The sequence below is a fragment of the Dermacentor variabilis genome, chromosome 7 (genome assembly GCF_050947875.1).
Source record: "Dermacentor variabilis isolate Ectoservices chromosome 7, ASM5094787v1, whole genome shotgun sequence".
In the NCBI taxonomy this organism is placed as follows: domain Eukaryota; kingdom Metazoa; phylum Arthropoda; class Arachnida; order Ixodida; family Ixodidae; genus Dermacentor; species Dermacentor variabilis.
In genome coordinates, this window is record NC_134574.1 from 97,132,423 (window position 1) to 97,154,247 (window position 21,825).

Below are 21,825 nucleotides of genomic sequence, written 5' to 3' on the forward strand. Positions count from 1 at the left end.
ACTTTCATTCCCTACCCCCTGTGCAGCGCGGTTGAGGTGTCCTCTGCTGAGAGACAGTTACTGCGCTGCACTTTACCCCAACCTTTCCTTCCCATATTCAAGAATCTCCTTCTCTGCGTGTGATCGCCAGTGATGTCTCCTTTTAGCACGCGAGGTGGTTGGTTAAGCCAGTATTATATGTGTCCTGTGGTTGAGCTTCGTGTGCGTATTCGATCCTTCTCCTAGGCACCAAAAAGGGCGGCGGTATCGTGTGTGCGTGTATGCGCGTCAATGCCTCTCCGTCTGGTGCGCCAGTGACGGTCGGAAGATTCATTGAACTGACTGCCACGCACTGAGCGGCGGCCGCAAGCTTGGAAAGCGTTCGCTCTCTGCTTCTCCTAAGTCAGGGCTTTCTGTGGGCCTTGAGTCTAAAACCCCTGTATCTTCTAGAAGTAGGGAAATGCTGTGCTACGGAATTGGACGATAACTTGAACGCGCCTCTCAGTTCAGTACAAGGGAACATAGCAGACGACGAGCACCTTGCGCGCATCGTTTGCCTATCCCAAAGGGAGCGTATGCATAGATTTGACTTCATTCACCCGTGTCACAGCTACTCCAGCTCCTGACTTAGCCAGCTGCTCGGTTTGGCTGCGCCGAGGGCGCGCTAATGACCGTAGTGCGCAGCGATCTTTTGGTGTGACAGGTGGTCGCTAACAAGTTATCTGCTGCATTTTCTCGTCTGCACAAGGAACCCTAGAGGCAGTTAGTATGTTGCGTGGGCTAGTATGGAGAGGCTGCATATTGTGCCTACTGCCGATGAACAAACTGCTAACGAGGCCTAACTTCGGGACCACCGACGTGAGCGTGAGCGAGAGTGGCGGGCGGTACGAACCAGCGAGGAGCGTGCCGAGCAGGCTGCGCGTAAGCGGCGAGCTCTTGTGGAAAGCCCCCCAGGGTGCGAAGCGGGTAATGCGGTGCCATGACGGAGGTACCCCGCACGGAAGGCTGACACTTACAGTGGTCCGGATGCGCAGTTCGGCCGAGGCTTCGTGGGCGATACGTTTGGCTTGATTTGTCGTGTTTATCACCGATTGTGCTTTGCAAACGACCGATAGGTCGTTTGCAAAGCACAATTTTACTACGATGATTACAGCTCCGTTGATCATCCACCTTCGCGAGGCGGAATGGCCTTGAAGCTTTATTCTAATATCTGGCGCTACTTTTTAGAAGTGCCAGGGGCTTTATTTCAGCCTTCAGCACAAGCTACAGCAATTGTGTCACTCTCCCTCATGAAGCTTGTACGGCTGACCCCTCCGTAACGATGTAATTAAATATTCTTGTTACTGATTACGTCAATCGTCTGCCATCTCTGCCTCGTCCCCTCCCTGCTGGTCAAGCGCCAGACTGCTAGGCCCAGGCTACTTCGACGGTCCTGGGTGGTCGGCGTTAACAGTGTTCAACTTATTGTTCACTAAAGCAGCCCTTAAAAGGGAACATTGTGTTGTAAAAAATTCAGCGTCTCTAACGGTAAATGCGCGGGGCACCACGCCGAAACTCTTGGAGGTAGAGCATGCTGGAGTGAAGTGCAACTGGCAGGCCCCCGTCAGTTGTTTCACACACACACGCACACGCGCACACACACACACACGCACACACACGCACGCACGCACAGACGTACGCACACACACACACACACACACGTACACACACACACACACACACACACACGCGCGCGCGCGCACGCACGCACATACGCCCACACACGCACACACACATGCCCACACACACGCTAACACACACACACACACACACAAGTAGTATTAACATGCTATTAACTGATATTTTAACCGTGTGTTGAAGCCCATCGACACTATGAGTTCACAAGTTCTCGAGGGGCAAAAAACGCTCGGTATTTGATTCTGTACGCAGTCCACTGCGGCATTCTCAGAAAATTGAAGGCGAACTGCCGAACAACTCAACTACCACGCCCTGTCATATAAAGGGCGTGGCATGTGCGCTAGCAGACGCCCATTAGTAACGTGGATTTGAACGTCTCTCCGCCGGGCAAGTGTTAACCGAGCCTCTTTATCAAGCTGCGTTCTTCAGGCTTGATAAGCAGTTATGTTACAATACATATTTATCGCATTTCCCCTATTTTTAGAAAATGGGGTACGTATTTTTTACCTACCCTCTATAGCTCAACATCTTGATGGATGTGTTGCAAAAAGTGCCAATTCACAATTAGTTCCAGAAAAGAAATTTCTCCAGTATATTTTACAATCAAACTTACATCGCGAACTGCTTATTCCCGGAGCACAACTTAATATCAAGGGAAATTCCATGATTGCTAAGTAGAGATATCAACACGGGTATATATATATATATATATATATATATATATATATATATATACGGACCAGCACTGAAATTCCGAAACCGCTCATTGTCCTCCTCAGATTGCCTTAGGAACAGCATTAGAATGCTCCCTTATGAAAAGCAGCGGTGATCTGACTGCGTTTTATAACAAACATGAGTCAGACAGCAACAATGACCAAGAGCGAAAGATTTTCTCACAGGGCCAACTATATATCTGGCATAGCTTGAAAACTTCAAGTGCTTGGGAAAATACGGGCCTCACTAAGATTCGTATGAGTGCTGTTTCTTAAAACTTGGGTTTCTGATGTTTCTGACAGAAGGACTTATGTACTGGCTAGTGTCAGTGACGAGGTATTATTCTACCCAAGCTCTGGAAGCCTGTGCTCTTTTCCTAAAACCCAAAACTTTTCTTCTAGCGCTTAGTTGAAATAAATAATTTCACTTGTATGGACCCGCATGATGAATCACAAACAATGCTCGTGAAAAATACAAGTACACATATTTTTGTGGGGCAGCAATGTTATCAGTGTTGGTATAAGGAACACTTCAGGCGCTATATTTAGGCATCGATAAAATAAAAGAAATCGCAGTAAATTGATAACATAAGGAAACAAGAAAACACTGCGCACTTACCTTCGGTGACTTCCGATCCTCTTCTGGATAGCAGAAGCACCTTTGGCTGACTAAAAGAATATGTCTCCAGGAAATCGGGCAACTTTCACTTGCTCCTTGGCAAAGTGCACATGTTCACGGCAGTCGAAGCTGCGAATGAATGACTGCTGTGCCTTCAAGGTACCAGGACGACTAGCGTGCTTTATGATCGTGACGCAGCCGAAAACGCCCAGGGGGGTGCCTACCCGTCGTCGCCTACACCTAATGCGACGCAGCTTCAACACGCCAGCCTGCGACGGAGGAGCAGAGGCCACGGACGGTAGTTTCGAACGCTAGTTGGCAGCACTCTACCGAATGCAGACGCAACTTGCGCGGACACTTTGCCAGAAGCTATGGCATAAAACTGCTATTTGACGAAACGTTCTCTGAATTCTGAGCAGTCTCCGTCTGAGAGCCGTAGGGAAGCGCTTGCCTGTTTTTCCGACCGGAGGCTATTTCGCCATTTTCTCGGACTCTCTTTCAGACAGTTCCGTTCAACGCAGCCAACGCTCTCTGGGCCGCCGCGCCATATTTGGACATCAGCCCATGACGACTGCCTTTGTCGCTGAATGCTTTACATCGTTATCATCGTTCGTTCAATTAAAAAAATATAGTGCATACGAGACGGAGTCAAGGCTCCAAGAGAGACCCTAGGTGCGGCCAACGCAATATAAAGAAGCGTGCAGACGCTCGTGTATTAGGTATACAGGCATGAGCTTGGCTGTATAGTCGACATTCGTGGCTCTAACTTCCGCAATACTGTACGGAAATACTAGTGCCTAGGACGTAGTTTGCAAAGGCTGCATGCGGCACTACGAGCACACGTTCTTACCGAGAACGCAACTTGAAGCGGCTAAGAGGTAATTCGAGTACAATGAAGCACGCCAGGCACGAAGGATGTAGGGGCGGCTGTTTCTTTTTTGTTAGGCCTGTGATCAATGGTGCATGACTCATTGGCATTTCTGCAACCGGAGAAGCCAACGCGCGAGATAAATGTAGCGGCGATATTTGTTTTTCTCGCCACTATTCGAAGCGGAGCCAAGATACACCACGGTGAGCTACCGCGCTGGCTAACACTTCTCAGTGAATGCTTTGTCTTTGAGTGAGTGCGCATGCAAAGTGGTGAGAGCGGAAAAAAGGCCTTGTCTGAGTGTCTATAGCACCATACGACACAAACGAATGATCCACGTCGTTCAAGATGTGACACGTCAATCGTCGCGCTCGCGAAAAAAATTGCCGTAAGTTCCTTGTTACCACAAGACATCGCGTTCTCTATAGGGTTATCGCTCTGTTTTGCGTTTAAGGTTATGTGATTTCTCTCCTCTTATTGTTTTCTGCATGCAATTACGTTTTCTAGAGGGAATGGCTTGCACACATCTCTTTCTTCTATTTCTGGTTTCTTCTTCTGAGACTGCTAACTGTAAAATTCTACGTTTGTCATTGTAACGCTAGCTCAAGGATTTAAACACTCGACCGGCATCCTCACGTGTTATCTCTGTCGGTTACCAGTGTACAAAATCTATAAAACTATAAAGCATTGTTGACAGAAATGTACTATGAGCTCTATACAATTAGGTTTACACAACTGAACGATTATAGTGCGATCTGATTAGCCTGCTCTCTACGCTTGTTATGTACTTTAACAAAGTTACGTCAATTGTTTGTCTCTTTTAGCTGAAAAAGTTACTTTCCATTGGCTCTACCCCTACAGGCACATGCCTATCCAGATAACGTCTGGGGAATTGTGTCGTGAAGCGTTACCGGAAGCTTTGCAATAATGCACTATGTAAGTACATCGATGCTTCGGATTAGCTAAGGCCACCCTGCTCGATTTACAATGGGCAGCGTCTAATCATTAACAGAATTTAAAAAACCTCAGGCTGTTTGTACAATGTTGTCTTATGTCTTCTTAGTATATTTTCTCCTCTTCACTCCATATTTTTGTTTTCTATGCACCTCTTCTCGTTTAAAACCGCCTGGCGTTGTCGTCCTCCCAGTGGCAAGTTCTTGAATGACTTTATTTTCAAAATATTTTGTTTATATATATATACGGACAGGGCGGCACGTTACACATGCCATCCTAACGATACAATTAGAGCGTGACATTAAAACTTGTGTTTTTCTATCGTATTCCTGTTTCTCCACAATATTTGAGCGTAAATTCCGAGTGCTTCAATCGGCAAAGACACTCTTCCGATGAGGTTTAATGTCAAAACTTCCTCTGGACGCGCCATTTGAGCACAGCCTTTTGATGCTGCCAAAGAGCAAGTTTCTTATTTTGTGGCGCCTTGACAGACACCTTGGTCTGTGAAAACTTGACAAACACGTACAACAGGACCTTTATTGAAAGTTCCACCGACAAGGGCAAAAAAATTGACTACTTATAAATGGTGACTGGCCTTTTCCCTTCTTTCGGTGTGGGTGAGATGTACTGACTAGACTTCTATACCCAAGACGTGAAATTGGCAATCCTGAAAAACCATATAAATATCAAAATGTATTGCAATAATGAACTGCCCATTAGTTCTGTTTTTACTCTGACGTGTCTAGTTTTCTATAAAACGTTAGTGCACGAAGTCTACAACACTTCTCCGAAACGCTGGATGCTTAGCACACAAGGTTCAGTATGTTCCTGGAGAGGAATATGAGTTTCATGCTCCATGGGAACACTTACGCGTATATCAAGATAGGAGAAAATGCTTAAACTTACTAATGACTTCTTGAAAGCAGCTAAGTCATTGCTGTCGATTCCCGCCGAATTCTGTGAAATGAAGAAAAGTGTCAATTACTTGCGTTCTTGTGGGATTCTACCCCCTGCATAGTCGCTTTAGTCCTAACTTTAAGCAGCAGGTTATTAGATGAGTTCTCGTTTAGTCCAAGAGTCTTCTTTGGAGCGCCTAAATAAACGCTGATAACGTGAGAAAAGGGCAGCTTCGCGTTTCACGCAGAGCGGGAAATTTGCCGCGCAGCATTAAATGTAGAAAGAGGGATCGAGAGGAATACGTGCCGGAGGGGGAAGGGTGTCTTGTGCCCTCACGAAGGAAACGTTACCTGACTTTGATGTAAAATAAGCCGTTAAAGCACTGTGGCGTTAAGGTCCAGATTTAATAAATGGGTGACAAAATCCGCTGCAGGGAAAGTGGCTCGTTTCCTGGGGCGAGCACCTCGCGACATCCAATTTACTTGCACCGAGGCAATTGTAAAGCCGCTTCGAAAAATACGTGCTATGGAATATGCTTCTAACCACGTTGATGTACGTCTCATCTGGTCTTCCGTTTCGAAGTCAAAAGAGCGTGCGGTTTGTAAACAAGTAACACTGAAATACATTTTAGCGTCTTTCGTTTAGTGACACTTGGTGATGTGAAGGCACAGGATAGTGTAATGACAGTATATATTTGTTACAGTGGAATTATCCGTCTGAACTATTATTAAAGAAGTGCAAGAAAATGATTCCAAGTAGTACACGGTACTCATATGGCTTACATGAACGAGGCTGACGCGAGACGCTTACCAATGAATAGTCTGCACTCAGCATGTCCGCCCAGCACCGGTAAAACTGCAAGAGAAAGCATAAGCTTAGAAACAGTTACACTGAATAAATGTTTTGTGATGAAATTCGCCTAATAAGTAATATGGAACAGGCAGCCCTTGCGCTCACCAAGCTGTTAAAGTTCTTGTCCGCACATCGTCGTGCGAACAGCTCAGCGGCCGAAGTATCCGGCGCCATCTTGTGAGCGCAATACTCCTCGTATCTCTTGCTGAACTCCGACAGCTGCATAAAGTAAACATCGTACAATATTAGAAAAACAACCGTCAATAGCCTCTGGGCTATTTGGCAAGTGATCTTGCATCGCACTTGCAAATAGGTACACCTAGTAGAAAGAACTCCATGGGGCACATGAAGATGTAGCAGTACAAAGCAGTTAAAGAAAGGTTGGGGAAGAAAGAAAGGAAGAAGTTCGAGAACATATACACGAGAATGCTAGAAAAAATATACATTGTGTAGGTTATTATATCAAGCTGGCTAGGAGACTATGTCACCGCCGCATTCGAGGTGGCCATGATGGTCACTGCTGAGTCACTGGTTGAAGGCTACTGTTCAGAATAGAATTGTAGAACAGACAGTTAAAATTGCATACGAAATAAAAAAAACGCGAGAGAAAAACGGGTACCGCTACAGTAAAAGCAGGGAAATATGAGCGCATGTGCAGAGCCACCTCGGTGAGCTGGATAGAGCCCGAATCTTGTAAAAGTGATCCTGTTAATCGTGGCGCTGCGTGAAAAGAAAATAAGAATGGCCATGCTTCCAAACGTATTTCTACATGCCTCTTTCTTCCCACTAGCACCATATTTTATTTATCTTCCCGCGCATGCACATACACACAGGTCAAAAATATAACTTCGCATTCAATGAAGTCAGAACATTCTGGAGAATCCTCATATCAAGCGCAGTTAGCAGTAGGAACGATGTTTACTCCTATTCAAAGTGAATGAATGTTTCATATTTTATGACGCAAGAGCGAAGTATATATGGCCAAATAGCGCAATATTCAAAGTGAGCTTGCGCTGCCGGTCAGTGTATCTGAAATTATGGTAAGAGTTGTAGTTTTTGAAACATCAGTTTCTACGTAAAATGATGGCCTAATTAATAAATGAGGTCTTCATGACGCGACCTGAACTTCCCGCGGAAAATTATCGCGGCTACTTTCGAATTGCCCAGCTACATTTGATTCCCCGCTGATACAATTTGATGAGCAATTGGATATATGGTGCCCGGGTGACTTTGTCTATTATATTAGTGAAAAAATGCTTGTGACAGAAATTCCTATACTAATGGGATCTATCCAGCTGGCTCGCACCATACGAGTCGCGCGACGGAGGTAGAATTTTCTGATTATTCGTGGAGGTTTAAGCGTCCCGAATGCTACGACAAGAATCATGATTTGGCTCCTGATTATTTCGCAAGATTGGTTACTTGAGCGTATACCTAATGTGCGGTGGACGAGTGTTCTTTTTTATTACACGCCCGTCCAAACGTGGCTGCCGTGGCTGGCAATCGAACCCGGGAACTCGCGCTCGAAGCACAAGAACATAGCCACTTTTCAGGTGCGGTGGGTGTAAAAATGACTGCCTTTCCTTGCAAAAGAACGCTGAGGTGCGACGCGTTCCGCTATGAGTATTCCTCGGAAGAAGCAGAGGTTTTAGGAAACCTGAATACGTTTTATATCCGAAACCAATGTAGATGCATACAACTTGTTGGCACAATAATGAAGAAAAAGAAAATAACACTACGGATGGTTTTTTGAGCGAGTGGTATTTATTATAATATATTTACCGTGTTGAACGCGTCGTTGCCGCTGAGTTCTCTGCCGTGACAGTTCCGAAGTTCCTCTGAGAGGCTTGCTGCAAAAAAAGAAAAATGGAAAGACGTTGCTGTGATATAAACGGATCATAATAAATAATAAACTAGCAATACAAATAATTGCAAGATGAATGTCCCAGACAGTAAATTACTTTGCGCCAATTAGAAACAAGGGAGACGTTCTACTAAATCATGATATATTGGCGCAACTTGAAATGTTGTCCTTCGATTGCTCCCTGAGGTTTAGTGTCCAATGCAACACTGGGGCTGTGAAAGTTGCAGCAGTGGATGGTTCCGTATTATTTTCGACCACCCGAAAATGTTTATAATCTGCACCTAAATCTAAGTCAACGAGGATTTTTTTTTCCATTCGCGGAGTACTGATTCTTTCGACCACATTGTTATTAGCAGAACGTAATAGCAGCTGAATGAATGAATGAATGAATGAATGTGTGGTTTTTCTTGGCGCAAGGGCCAAGTATGGCCAAAGAGCGCCATGCAAGTGTTATTGATTTCTTAGTGGAGTGATGGGTTCTATGAAGTTGATGTGACGTGGCTGTAAAGGGGCCTAGAATATAGTCCCTGTAAAGTGCGTAAAATGTACGTGTAATAAAATTATGGCTATGACAAATGATGAGTACTATGAGCATTTATATGCATTGCAAAATAATGGTACGAATAAAAAAATGCACAAGTTTCTAAAATTCACTAGAGCACCATGGCCTCTTTAGAGCCCTTGAGACACGAGGGCCTGGAGGCATGTGCTATATAAAATAACTATCACAGCAGCATCCTCTGTAGACAGGATGCGCTACGAAACCTTTGGGCTATTAACGGGCAAGACCACCTCTTTTAAGAAACCTAGGACAGCTTGGGTGGTAAAAAGGGGTTTTTTACCAATAAACACAGCAGGATGGAGAGGAAGACAACAGCGGTACGCTAGAGGAAAATGCTCCCTTCTTTCTTTTTCGGCTTCCCGACACTCCACAAGGACATGGAGGACGGTGAGCCGCTCACCACATCAACCACAGGTTGGAGAGTCATTGCCAGTCAATAAAAAATTGTGAGTGCCATATGTGTGTCCTATTCTAAGTCGGCAGAATAGGACGTCTACTGTTCGTTATTTAGTAACGGAGGGCCAGAAACCTAACTTTGGTTTAATCAGATGGAGCTTATTATTAGTTTCGCTGTCCTACGAGCGTTGCCAGTGTCTTCGGAGTTTAGTTCGCAAAAAAGGCTTGAGATCTGTGGTAGGTATGATTGTGGTATAATTTATAGCTTGAGAAGTAATTGATGTCGCCATTTGGTCGGCCAGCACATTACCTTCGATGCATCTATGGCCAGGAACCCAGCATATTGTTACATGTCTACGAGCTGAACAAATATTGCACAAATACGAGTAAAGCTGAATAAGAACACGATTTTTGTGTTTTCTTAAGGACATGAGCGCTTTTACGACACTTAACGAGTCCGTAAATATAATTGCTTTTTCTAGTCCTGATTTCTTTATGTGTTTGACCGCAGACAGTACTGCATAGGCTTCTGCGGTAAATGTACTGGTATGGGGGTTCAATACACCTGATTCAGAAAAAGAGGAGCCAACAACCGCGTAAGACACACCGACATGCGATTTTGATGCTTCGGTGTAAAATTCAGGACAAGAATACTTCGATTGTAGTTCATGGAAATGCATCCGAAGTTCGAGTTCTGGTGCATGTTTTGTAAGCTTCACAAAAGATATATCACATTCAATCACCTGCCACTCCCACGGAGGTAGATACTTCGCTGGAGGCATGCAGCGGTGTTCGAAGAGTGGGACATCCATTTCAACGATAAGCTCCCTTACGCGCAGTGAAAAAGACCTTCTCACTGAGGGTCGATTGTGGTAAAGGGCCATGTACGTCAGATCACTAATGGTTTTAGAACACGGATGATCAAGATTACCGTGCATTTTAAGAAAATATGTGAAGCTGATATATGATCTCTGCATACGGAGTGACCACTCATTGGATTCTACGTATAAGCTTTCGATCGGGCTAGTTCGGAATGCGCCTGTCGCCAGACCGATACCGAGGTGGTGGACGGGATCCAGCATTTTTAGTTGCGCTCGGGGCGGCAGAGTTGTATACTATGGCACCGTAGTCTAGCCGTGATTGAACGAGGCTCCTGTAAATGTTCATTAGACATTTTCTGCCGCTACCACTTGTTGTGTAAGATAGCATTTTCAGGAAGTTCATTGTTTTTAGACATTTGGTTTTCAGGTATTTTATGTGCGAGATGAAAGTAAGCTTACACTCAAGTATTACGCCTAGAAATGTGTGTTCTTTCTTGACAGGTATTTGCTGTCCATATAGTTCCACGCTCGGGTCTGGAACCAGGCTGCTCTTTCTTGTAAAAAGAACACAAAAACTTTTGTGGGGGTTCATTTTAACCCATTTTTGTCTGCCCACTTAGATATCTGGTTCAATCCCTGCTGTACTTGTCTTTCGCATACTGCAAGGTTACAGGATTTAAAACCTATTTGTATGTCATCTACGTAGACGGAATAAAATATAGCTGGTGGTAATGAAGCGCAGAGTGTGTTCATCTTAGCTATAAAGAGGGTGCAGCTGAGCACACCTCCTTGGGGTACACCAGTTTCCTGTATAAATGGACGTGAAAGTATATTCCGGACTTTCACGCGGAATGTACGGTTGGACAAATAGCTTTCTATTAGGGTGAGCATATTGCCACGGATGCCCATTCCCGACAAGTCTCTCAAGATTCCGTAGCGCCACGTTGTGTCGTACGCCTTCTCCATGTCGTTGAATACGGATAGGAAATATTGTTTGTGCAGAAAGGCATCGCGAATGTTTCCCTCAATGCGCACAAGGTGATCGGGTGCAGACCGCCCTTCTCTGAAGCCACACTGAAAGGGATGAAGCGTTTGGTTTAATTCCAGGAAATGTATGAGTCGCCGATCAATCATTTTCTCAAACAGCTTAGAAATGCAACTTGTGAGGGCTATCGGGCGGTAAGTTGACGCCGCCGAAGGATCTTTACTTGCTTCAGAATGGGAATCACAATTGCTTCTCTCCATGCAAGTGGAAGATATCCAGCAGCCCAAATAGCGTTGAAAAGTGCAAGTAAACTCAGTTGTGTATCAGTGCGTGCGTTCTTAATCATGTCGCACATAATTCTATCAGGTCCTGGTGCAGAGCTCTTGCATGTGATTAGGGCTTTGCAATACTGAAAGGGCAGTTATATGTCTCGTTCTGTGAACATTTACGATGAAGTGCCTTACTTTCTGCTATTTGCTTGTGTTTTAGGAATAACTTCGAATAATGGGTGGCGCTGGATACTCGTCCGAAATGCTCTCCGAGAGCATCGGTCTGCTTTTCCAGGCTACATCCTTTATCATTTACCAGGGGTAATGGATGAATTTGGTGTCCCTTTAGCCTTCTTACACAATCCCACACTTTTTCTCTTGTGTGTGAGAAGTGATATCTGATAGAAATCTAACCCAGCTTTCTCTTTTTGCCTGTCGTCGTGTGCGCCTCTCTTGCGACTTTGTACGCTTGAATTCATTGAGATTCTCCGCATTTGGTGATCGAAGAAGCCTGCCCCATGCCCTATTTTGCCGCTTTCGCGCTTCTTTGCGATCTTCGTCCCACCACGGGACACGTCTTTTGGATGAAAGACCATTTGTTTGTGGTATGAACTTTGTCGCTGCGTCGATAATAAAATGAGTAAAATATGATACGGCATCATCTATATTATAATATTCTAAAAAGTGCGGCGGTAAATAAGTACATTCTTGAAAACTTTTCCAATCGGCTGAGGCTAATTTCCATCGAGGGACATGCGGTGGAGAATCATATTGGGTTGTTAAGTTTAAAGTGACTGGGAAGTTATCCCTTCCAAAAGGATTCTTGATGAGATTATATTTCAGGTCAGACAGAAGACAAGCAGTACCAATTGCTAAATATATAGATGAGTATGTGTTGTGATGCACACTGTAATAAGTCGGCTCCTTCTTATTAAATAGGCATGCACTGGATGTCTAAAGAAAATGTTCTATCAGCCGACCTCTCGCGTCACAACAGGAATCACCCCACAGGGTTTTGTGGGCATTAAAATCACCCACGAGTATGTAGGGTTCCGGAAGGTGATTTATGAGATTGTAGAAATCAGTTTTGTGAAGCTCATAGGTTGGGGGTATGTAAATGGAGCAAACAGTAACCAACTTATTAAAAAGAACTCTTCGAACTGATACTGCTTCGAGGGGTATCTGTAGGGCTACATGATGACAAGCTATAGACTTGTCTACGACGATTGCTACGCCACTGCACGACGCGTTAGCCTCGCCACGGTGTTTTCTGAAGATGGCGTAGTTACGAAGAAAGTTTGTTTGTGTGCTTTTCAGATGAGTCTCTTGAACACACAGCACCTTTGGATTATGTTTATGTAGGAGTTCCTTGACATCATCTAGATTGTGAAGAAGACCTCTGACATTCCAATATAATATTTCTGCATCCATAGTGAAAGTGTATGGTGATGTGTGTTCAAGAGAGGAAAACTATGTTATCGCACAGGAACCTTGCCAGGCCCTGTGCTGCGGGATTTGCCTTTTTTGGGCAGCTCCTGAGAGCTTCGCCGATCCTTCGGCGTCTGACACGCCGATACACTTGATGTATCCATCGCCTCCATAGAGGCGCTGGATGCCCGCTCGCGGTGTACGTTAGCGGGTGTTTCGGGCTTCTCTGTGCGAACAGAGGCCCTAGAAGTCGTGGAGCCTGCAGGTCCGGTGGACTGCTGGCTCTTGCTGGGTTGCGGCACAGCACTAGCTGATCCCGCAGTGGGGGCGAGTGGCGCTACCGTCGGTCCACTTTGCGTGGTCCTAATGGCCGCCGAGAACGGTTGTGGCACTGCCCGCTGCCGTGCCACGTCGGAGAAAGAAGGCCCCACAAATGAGAGGCGTTTTCTAGCTTCTTTGAAGGAAATATTTTCTTTTACTTTGAGCGCGATAATTTCTTTTTCTTTCTTTCATAAGGGACAAGAGCGAGAGTATGCCGGGTGTTCACCGTCACAATTTGCACAGTGGGGTGGATCATTGCAGTTATCTGCAGGGTGCTCATGTGATGCGCACTTTGCACAGGTGGTACGGCTCCTGCAGCTCTGAGAGCCGTGACGGAATCTTTGGCACTTAAAACAGCGTCGGGCGTTTGGGATGTACGGCCTTACATTTATTTTCATGTAGCCGGTTTCGACATGTTCGGGAGTGTGCTCGTACAAAAAGTAAGTATGAGGTGTTTTGTCGTAATTTTCTTGTCGTCACGTCGGATCTTAATTCGCTCTACATTCGTAACATGTTGCTCTTTCCAACCTTCTAGGAGCACTGTCTCAGTCAGTTCCAGTAGGTCCTGATCTGATACTACCCCTCGTGTACTATTCAATGAACGATGAGGACTTACAGAGATTTGGGTATCGCCAAGCGACATCAGTTTTTGCAGATTTTCATGCTGCGCTTTATCACGGACTTCAAGGAGAATGTCACCACGGGCCATTTTCGTGACTTTGTATCCTGCACCTAGGGTCTCAGTTAGGCATTTCGCGACAACGAAAGGTGATAAAGTTCTTACGGTCTTGTCGGGGATTTCGCTGTGAATCACGTGGAAACGTGGAAAAATTTCAGTGGGCTTATTAATGAAGTTGAAACATTCTTCGGTGCGCCCTCTACTTGTGGGAGGGCGATCAGGAAGCCTGGGGAAAGAAGAAGCCATAAAATTGGAGTAATTTCGGCAGTGGTGTCACCCACCCACCGTGGAGCCCAACAAGGGGACGTGACAGGCCTTCTAAATAAACGAGGCCTGCCATCATATTTGGCGGTAGTGGTATACACAACCACTATCACCAATTATGATATAACCAAGTTTGGCTATTTCATACAAGGTTAACCCTAGCTGCCAGAAGGATTAGAAATTCAGAAGTGAGAAGAAGACAGGAAAGCTGGAAAGTGAGAGAAAGACGAAGGGTCGAGGGAAAGAGAGACAGGAAACGGCATCTACCGATTTCCCCCGGGTGGGTCAGTCCGGGGGTGCCGTCTACGTGCAGCCGAGGCCAAAGGGTTGTGTTGCCGCCGCCGAGGAGCCGTAAAGGTCCAAACACCCGGCATTGGCTCAACCCCCAGGATCCCCTTTTCTCCGGACACGGCTAAGCCACGCACGGCTAAACGCAGGAGAGTCCAACCCTCATGTGCTCGGGTACGTGGTGTCGCAACACAACAAACGCCTGCTGACGCAGATGCCCCTGCAGCGGTAATAGCAGCTGACCTACAGTGGCAGATGTGCTGTTGTTTTTCGTATTTGTTGTACTGTTTATTCTGTGCCATTGCACCATGTTTTTAGTAATCTTTCTTCAGCAGGCGTTCTTCTTTCTCTTCAAATTGGACGATTAGCCGTAAGAATTTCCATTTGCAGCGTCTTTATCGATGTTGTGACAGCTGTTAAAGGTTGTGGGATTTGGTGAGTTGTAATCCTTGATCGCTGTAGCACGCACTGCACCTCAAGTAGCGCCGCATAAAAGCTACAAACTCTGGTATTCAGTAGGGTTACGCTGCCAGAAATAAAAACAACAATATAATACTTGAGGCATAGCTATAACGACGATAGCAAGAAGGTGGTTGTATTCACGCAATATAATTGCACAAAAAGTTATTTCGACAATGATTTTCTTTCACAGCGTGCGAAATTCTCCAAACTAACAGAAAATCCGTCTGTAAGCGCGACATTACCAGCTTCATGTTTAAGAAAATATTACCAAACTGCCAAAACGAAAGAAGCGGGGGGGCGGCGAGCCTCTAGACTTGCATACTTAACAAGCACTCTTTATATAGGGAAGGCAAAGGGAAAATGAATGTTGAACAAAATAAAAAGAAAAATCTACGAAATAAGCGTTTCCATACAGTGTCCCTTTACAACACTTCCCAAACTAATACGAAGCTAACTAACAGGAGACTTGTTGTATAGGCAAGATGAATCGTATAATACTTTGGTGTCAAAGCCGTCGATAGTGTGTTTTTAATTAATGAGGAGAAAAGGAGCCGAGTGCTCCAATATCAGTTACTTGAAACCATGTGAAGCCAACACATTATGAAACCAAGGAAAGCAAAGGAGAAGTTATATGCTGTTTCATTTGAAAATTTGAAGTGTAGAAACACTTAGGTAAAGTTAAATTAAAGTGAACAAAAATACAACTTGCCGGCGGCGGGAGCCATTCCCGTCGGTGCTAGCCGCCCAATATCCCTTTCTTTTTATCTTACCATTTCTACTCGTTCATTTAAGCAACAAATAATTTCTGTTTTGTTTTTCCTGGCTTCATTATCTCAAGGCTTCATGTGGTGGTGACTAGTAAGTATATTGTACAATGTAAAGGGTTTGAAAATGACAAGCTTTGTTGCGTTTGAGAGCAAAAGCAATCAACTCACGAGCCAAAACGAACACGGTTCCCACAGGTATTTCGCTAAATAGCCAAATGACCTTCCACTTATATCGTTCAAGTCGCATACGCCTGTATAAGGACGGCGGTTTACGCACGACAGAGGCAATTGGAAGCATCAGAGATAAAAATGTGCTATAGCAAGCTTTCACCGACATGTCTTTCCTTGATACAGCGTTCTCAAAACATGCCTAATTCATACAGAATACTTGAAGTGCGCCTAGTGCCACAATGGCCACAGCCATCAGTTGTGGCTTATTTGTTACAATTAGGATCGTTAGACATACAACTCTGGAGGACCCTTTAGTAACAGACAGAAACATTAAAGGCGCGCTCTGCGACTAAAGGGAATTGATGATGAGGCAATACGAGATAAAAAACTACTCTGTCCTATTACGCGCACTGAGCGAAAGAAATGAAAATACAAAGTAAAATAAAACGTAAAATATAAAGCAGTACTAAAGTAACATGAGGCATGGCGTGCTGCAACGGAAACAAGAAAATTCAAGACCAGTGGCTTTATTATTGCTTCGAATGCACAAAGTAAGACATGAAATGAAACAGAAAGGCGTTCCCACTGAATAGTTTGCTGTACGCCGGCTAATAAAACAACGTTGAAGTCTTGTCATACAAAGTGAACAAATTCCAAGCAGAGGCCAAACTTACCCTGATGAGGGCACAGTTGTATCTGGGCGGTAGCCGCTAGTGCCAAGTAGCTCAGAATTATCTGCACGGATGGAAACTTCATTGCTGTTGCGATTAAAAGGCGGGTGCAATACGTTCCAAGAACGGAAACTTCACGGTGCAGTGCAAAAAGACGTCTGGCACCGGCGTCCTTCGTGTCCCCACCGTTGCTCTCCGCCCACTGTCGGTACGTTGAGACAGCGATGGAAGCGGAGTCTTCGCATCTGCGCCGTTCGTTGAAGAGGGGGGCGTGTGGACCGCAATTCGATGCATCCCTCGCTCTATGCGAGTCCACACAGGGGGTGTGTTGTCACGTGGGCCGTTGAGACTACGCTCTCGGCATGTTCTCCTGCATGACTATGTTCTCTCATGCTTCGCAGAAGGTAAAAAAATAAAAATAAAATTGATGAGAACAGTTCTATTATATAAGCCTTACGAGTAAATTTTACAGCTGCTCAACGTGTTTTCTTATATTACCATAAATAATGGTGAGGAGTATGGTGACAGCGTACGCTTGACATCTGTTTACTGTTTACACTACGTAATGTTTCCTCTTTAATAAAAATCATGCTGATTCATGTCAATTGTTAATAGACGTAAAGAAAGCTTCGAATGTAATATATTTGATCAATTTTTTTTTGTATCCTATGATACCGAAAGTCTTGTCGTCAAATTTAAAAAATTATGCCATTGATACAATGCACCGTCCTCCTAGCGGAAGCCTGTCGAAATTCATTAATAATCTTAAAACGTTCCTTAATTACGTATTTGAAGGTAAGCTAGCCCTTATTTTAGGTGGTGAATACAATATTTATACGCTGAATGTGTCCCTATCCCAATAGCTTTGCTCAATGTTAGATTCGAATGCATTCTATGGTATTACTGATAGTCCTACGCATATTACCGCTAATAGTAGTACTTTGATTGATTTATTCGTAACAAACCTGGACCCTAGCGATACTGTGGGAGGCGCTCTTGCCCCACATGTTAGTGATCACTTGCCAATATTTTTGTTTGTTAATACCCCCTACCGAGCTAACAAACTTTCCTGCGTAGATCAAAAACTACAGAACATTAATCAATATTCACTCGACAATTTAAGAAATAAGCTCACAAATGTTTCCTAGGTAGTCGTCGATCATATGCGCATGACGTGTCTGGATAGATCGAGTGCAATGTCATCGAAAAAAAAAATGTCACACAGGAACCTAACCGCGCTGTACGTTACCCCATCAACATGCGATGAAGCCTATGATAATTTCCTGGGCGTGTTGAAGAAAGCGTGCGTCGAATCATTTACGCTTATCCTTATTAGGAAGTCAGCATGATCGCGTAGAACTCGGATAACTAATTACTGCCTCAAACTAGTCAAAAAGAAGAATAAGCTTTTCAACAAAATTTTAATCACACGCTGCCCTGAAGACTGGGAACTGTTTTAAAAACAAAGAAATACAACCAATACGTTCCGGCGTAATGCGAAATGCGCATACCTGCACAATATTTTTGCTCTAGAAAACAGTTATAAGCCTCAAGCTATGTGGAAAAAAATTTATGACATTTTAATTGTTCCAATGCAAATCAAAATATCACTGAAATAAAAGTAAATGATCAATCTTTCTGGGTACTAAACTGGCACAAGATTTTAATCACATTTTCCTAAACCTTGGGAAAAGCTCCCATAATTCTGATGCAACGAAAAAAAACGCTAATAGCCTTTTTCTAATCCCTACCAGCGAATCTGAAACTTTCGCAACACTTTGTTCACTTGGAAACAACGCAGCTCTGGACATAGATAATTTACAAATAAAACCTGTAAAATACATGGCCGATTTATTTGCACCGGTAATCATTCATATCTACAATCTAGCCCTCTCAACCGGAACTTTTTCACAAGAAAATCAAATTTCAGGAGTTATTTTAATAGTAAAATAGGAGATAAAGACAACCTCGCCAATTACCGACGAATTACTCTTCTACCGCTGTTCTCTAAAGGTCTGGAGAAACTGTTACATTCTAGGATTTCTTCTTTCGTAGATAAATTAAATTTTATGAGTGAATTTAAGTTTGGTTTTTGCTAAGGTCGATCGACCGAGCATGCTCTGTTGACACAAACAGAAAATATTGTACAAGCGTCTGAGGAAAAACTGTTCGTTATTGGAATATATGTAGATCTTTCAAAAGCATTCGGCAGTTTGAATCATGGCACATTGCTAGTAAACCTTAAACATTGCGGAATAAGAGGAGCACCTTTAAAACTTTCAACATCATATTTTAAATACCGGAAACAGTGCGTTTCTATCAATGACAAGCTGTCCCCTCTGAAATAGATCAGTGCTGGTGTTCCATAAGAAATCATTCTTGGACCGCTCTTGTTCAATTTATATCTTAATGATGTCACTAGCATTAGCCAAACACCAACTTACATAATCTACGCATGACTGACATGCATGACTGACAATGACATGACTCTTCTATTTTGCGGGTCCAACATTAAAAAAACTTCAGTTAAACATCAATGATTTCCTGCATGGCCTGCCGACATGGAGTAAAATAGATTCATTAAAAATCGATACAAGGAAAAGTAAAGCAATCCTTTTTACTCTTAAAGAGCCGCCTGTAGTTCTCACAGAAAATCTTATGCTTGACCAAAAACCTTTAGAGGTTGTAACTCTTTCAAAACACTCGGTGTATCCTTCCACAAGCATACGACCTGGGACACGCATATTAAACACATTATTACCAAACTTTCGAAGACTGTCAGCATTTTGGCTAGATTACGTTTTTTTATGCTTTCTTGCATGGCGCAAGACTACGTCATCCAATCTACAAGAATTGTGTATACTTCAAAAAAATCCCTTAGACATATAGCTGGAGTGCCCTTCAATGCACATACAAAACAATTTTTCAGGCGGTTTATTGTAGTACCTGTTCGTAATCTACATTCACATAACTTAGCCATACGTTGTAAACATAGCTTGAATACTAGGAAAGACATCATAAGGTCGTTATTGCCCTTGAATACTAGGACACCTACATGCAACACACGCATCAAAGGGTATTGAAAAGTCCCGTTTTGTTGAACAAAATATCGAGAACAAATTCTTCAACACAGCATACCTTTACTCCTAAATTTTTTTCATGAACGAGCTATCGATATCACAACTGGCAGCAAAAACACACTGCTCTCGATCTTCATGACGTATTCATGATATCATCTGTTGTACGTGGATGTGCTTGTCTGAAACTAATAGGCATTTCATTATGGGCATTTTATTTCATGCATACAACCCTGGAATTCTCCGTATTTTCTCTATTTTTCTCTTTTTTCTACAGAGCATATGTCAAAGAGTTGTCCGTGCCCGAAATCTTGATATTGGAATGTATGCTGTTTTGTTTTTAACGGTTGTTGTGCTCACATTTGTATAAAATGTTAGGAGCATCACTGACTTATCCTGTTGTATGCCTTGTAAAGGCGGTCCTAACCTCTGTCAAGTGAATTCCCTTTCACTATTTTGTTCGGACTTTCACCCATTCAAAATGGAAATAATCTCAATTCAATTCAATTCAACTGCTCATTGTTTTTTGTTCGCGTAGGCGTACCCCTTACGACAATCTACAAATCATTGGTGAATATCTAAATGCAAAGGTAATTTTACTGGTACTCTTCTATTAGCCTTGGAATTACACGCAAGCGCATTTTCCCTTCATGTGGTTTGTGCTGAATGTTTAATACAGCGCTCTTGAGCTGCTGTACCTCAAGCTCCGGCTCACGTCGCGAGTTTCAGCCGCGTGTAACAACTTTTTAATACGAAGCATTTCTTTGCGAATATTTGCCACTTTAACAGTATCTATCTATCTATCTATCTATCTATCTATCTATCTATCTATCTATCTATCTATCTATCTATCTATCTATCTATCTATCTATCTATCTATCTATCTATCTATCTATCTATCTATCTATCTATCTATCTATCTATCTATCTATCTACCTAGGTAGCTAGGTAGCCGCCTATGGCTTGATGCTATCATGGTCGTTTCGTTAACTTCGTATGTACTAAAATTTGCATAGTATGAAAAGAGTGTATGACTAACATAAATGATCGATCATGCCATGAATATCATGATATATGTGTCATGTAGGTCATGAAACAGCGGCCTATGTCTTTGTGTTCTTATTGCCGTTGCATTAACTTGGTATGCTTCCCGCACGCTGTTTCGCATAAGATCGATTGCCACACGCCGCGGGATCTGCTGGCTTATTTTTTCTTTTTGTGTGAGCCAGAATAATTTCAGAATTTAAAGTCAAGTGCTTCTTACTGGGAAGCTAAGGGGTAATGATGTTTCCGTGCCACCGTTACAACCGACAGACAGTCAGTTATAGGGCATTCGTGCGTACGAATTCCAAAACCTCCTGCGTGCCAAAAGCACTCATGCAGTTGAGTTTGCGTCGCAGTACATTTGTCGATATTGGCGTCAGCTTTCTAGAGAGCAATGGTCGATCAGCTGTGAACCATCCTGAAAAGTGCCGTCACCTCACACTTACCAGTGCCGCAAATTTATGTACGGTGTCTGTGTACATGAGCCTTGTCCTTGAAACCGCCTGGTTTCAAATGCGCCTGGTTACAAGCTAATCAAATTGAAAGCTTCGATGTATGCTGGCTGCCACGTCTGAGCGCAAATATTTATGGCTAACAAGCTTGTGGTCGCTGCTCCCATCGTCGTCAACTTGTGTCATTCGATTTATGCAACCGTTGATACTTTCTCTTTCAATTCGGTCATTTGTAGGTCATATGAAATGGTGCCTACCCCATTTGCTTTCGATGCACTGACTGTTCTCCTAGAAGGCACCCCATGGAGGTGCAGCATGAAAACTGGAAGCAGTGACAATATGAATTGAGACTAAAGGTATGTACAGCACGCGAAACACTAGCGAAAATAGAAAGGCGGCAATCCCCACTCATCCACTGAATAATTCAGTAAATTTGTATGCTCTCTCCGATACGTTTTAGACCACCTTGGCTACATTTCAAGGGGCACAGATGTGAAATAATATTTCAGCTGTGTATTTCAGCTGTAGTCAGGCTAGGCCTTCAGAACCCTCAAAACGCCCCGCTTACCGTGATAGAGGGGAAGGTAAGCCAGAAAAGTCACCGTCACAAAAGACAAGTGGCGAGTATACAATAAGGTCTCCACACCATAATTCTGTGACGTCACTGATTTTCACGACACCTGATAGGTCCTAGTAAACTTCTTATCGGTCAATATGGACTACAAAGAGCGAAAGGCTGTACTTA

The 21,825-nt window shown here is 43.7% G+C and overlaps 1 protein-coding gene across 1 annotated transcript; it reads right to left on the reverse strand.

Moving 5' to 3' along the window:
- Window positions 1-5,333: 5,333 nt before the first annotated feature.
- Window positions 5,334-16,592, reverse strand: LOC142588741 (uncharacterized). The gene is made up of 6 exons (XM_075700559.1): window positions 16,511-16,592; window positions 8,342-8,409; window positions 6,665-6,778; window positions 6,518-6,562; window positions 5,717-5,767; window positions 5,334-5,477 (listed from the first exon to the last, which is right to left on the reverse strand). The coding sequence occupies exons 1-6, from the start codon at window positions 16,590-16,592 to the stop codon at window positions 5,442-5,444; spliced, it is 396 nt and encodes a 131-aa protein (XP_075556674.1). The 3' UTR covers window positions 5,334-5,441.
- Window positions 16,593-21,825: the final 5,233 nt, after the last annotated feature.

Coding starts and splice junctions, on each gene's coding strand:
- LOC142588741 (XM_075700559.1), bottom strand. CDS start 16,592: ATGAAGTTTCCATCCGTGCAGATAATTCTGAGCTACTTGGCACTAGCG. Junction 6,779..8,341: donor GCAACGACGCGTTCAACACG/GTAAATATATTA, acceptor TACTTTATGCAG/CTGTCGGAGTTCAGCAAGAG. Junction 5,478..5,716: donor CTGCTTTCAAGAAGTCATTA/GTAAGTTTAAGC, acceptor ATGGTTTTTCAG/GATTGCCAATTTCACGTCTT.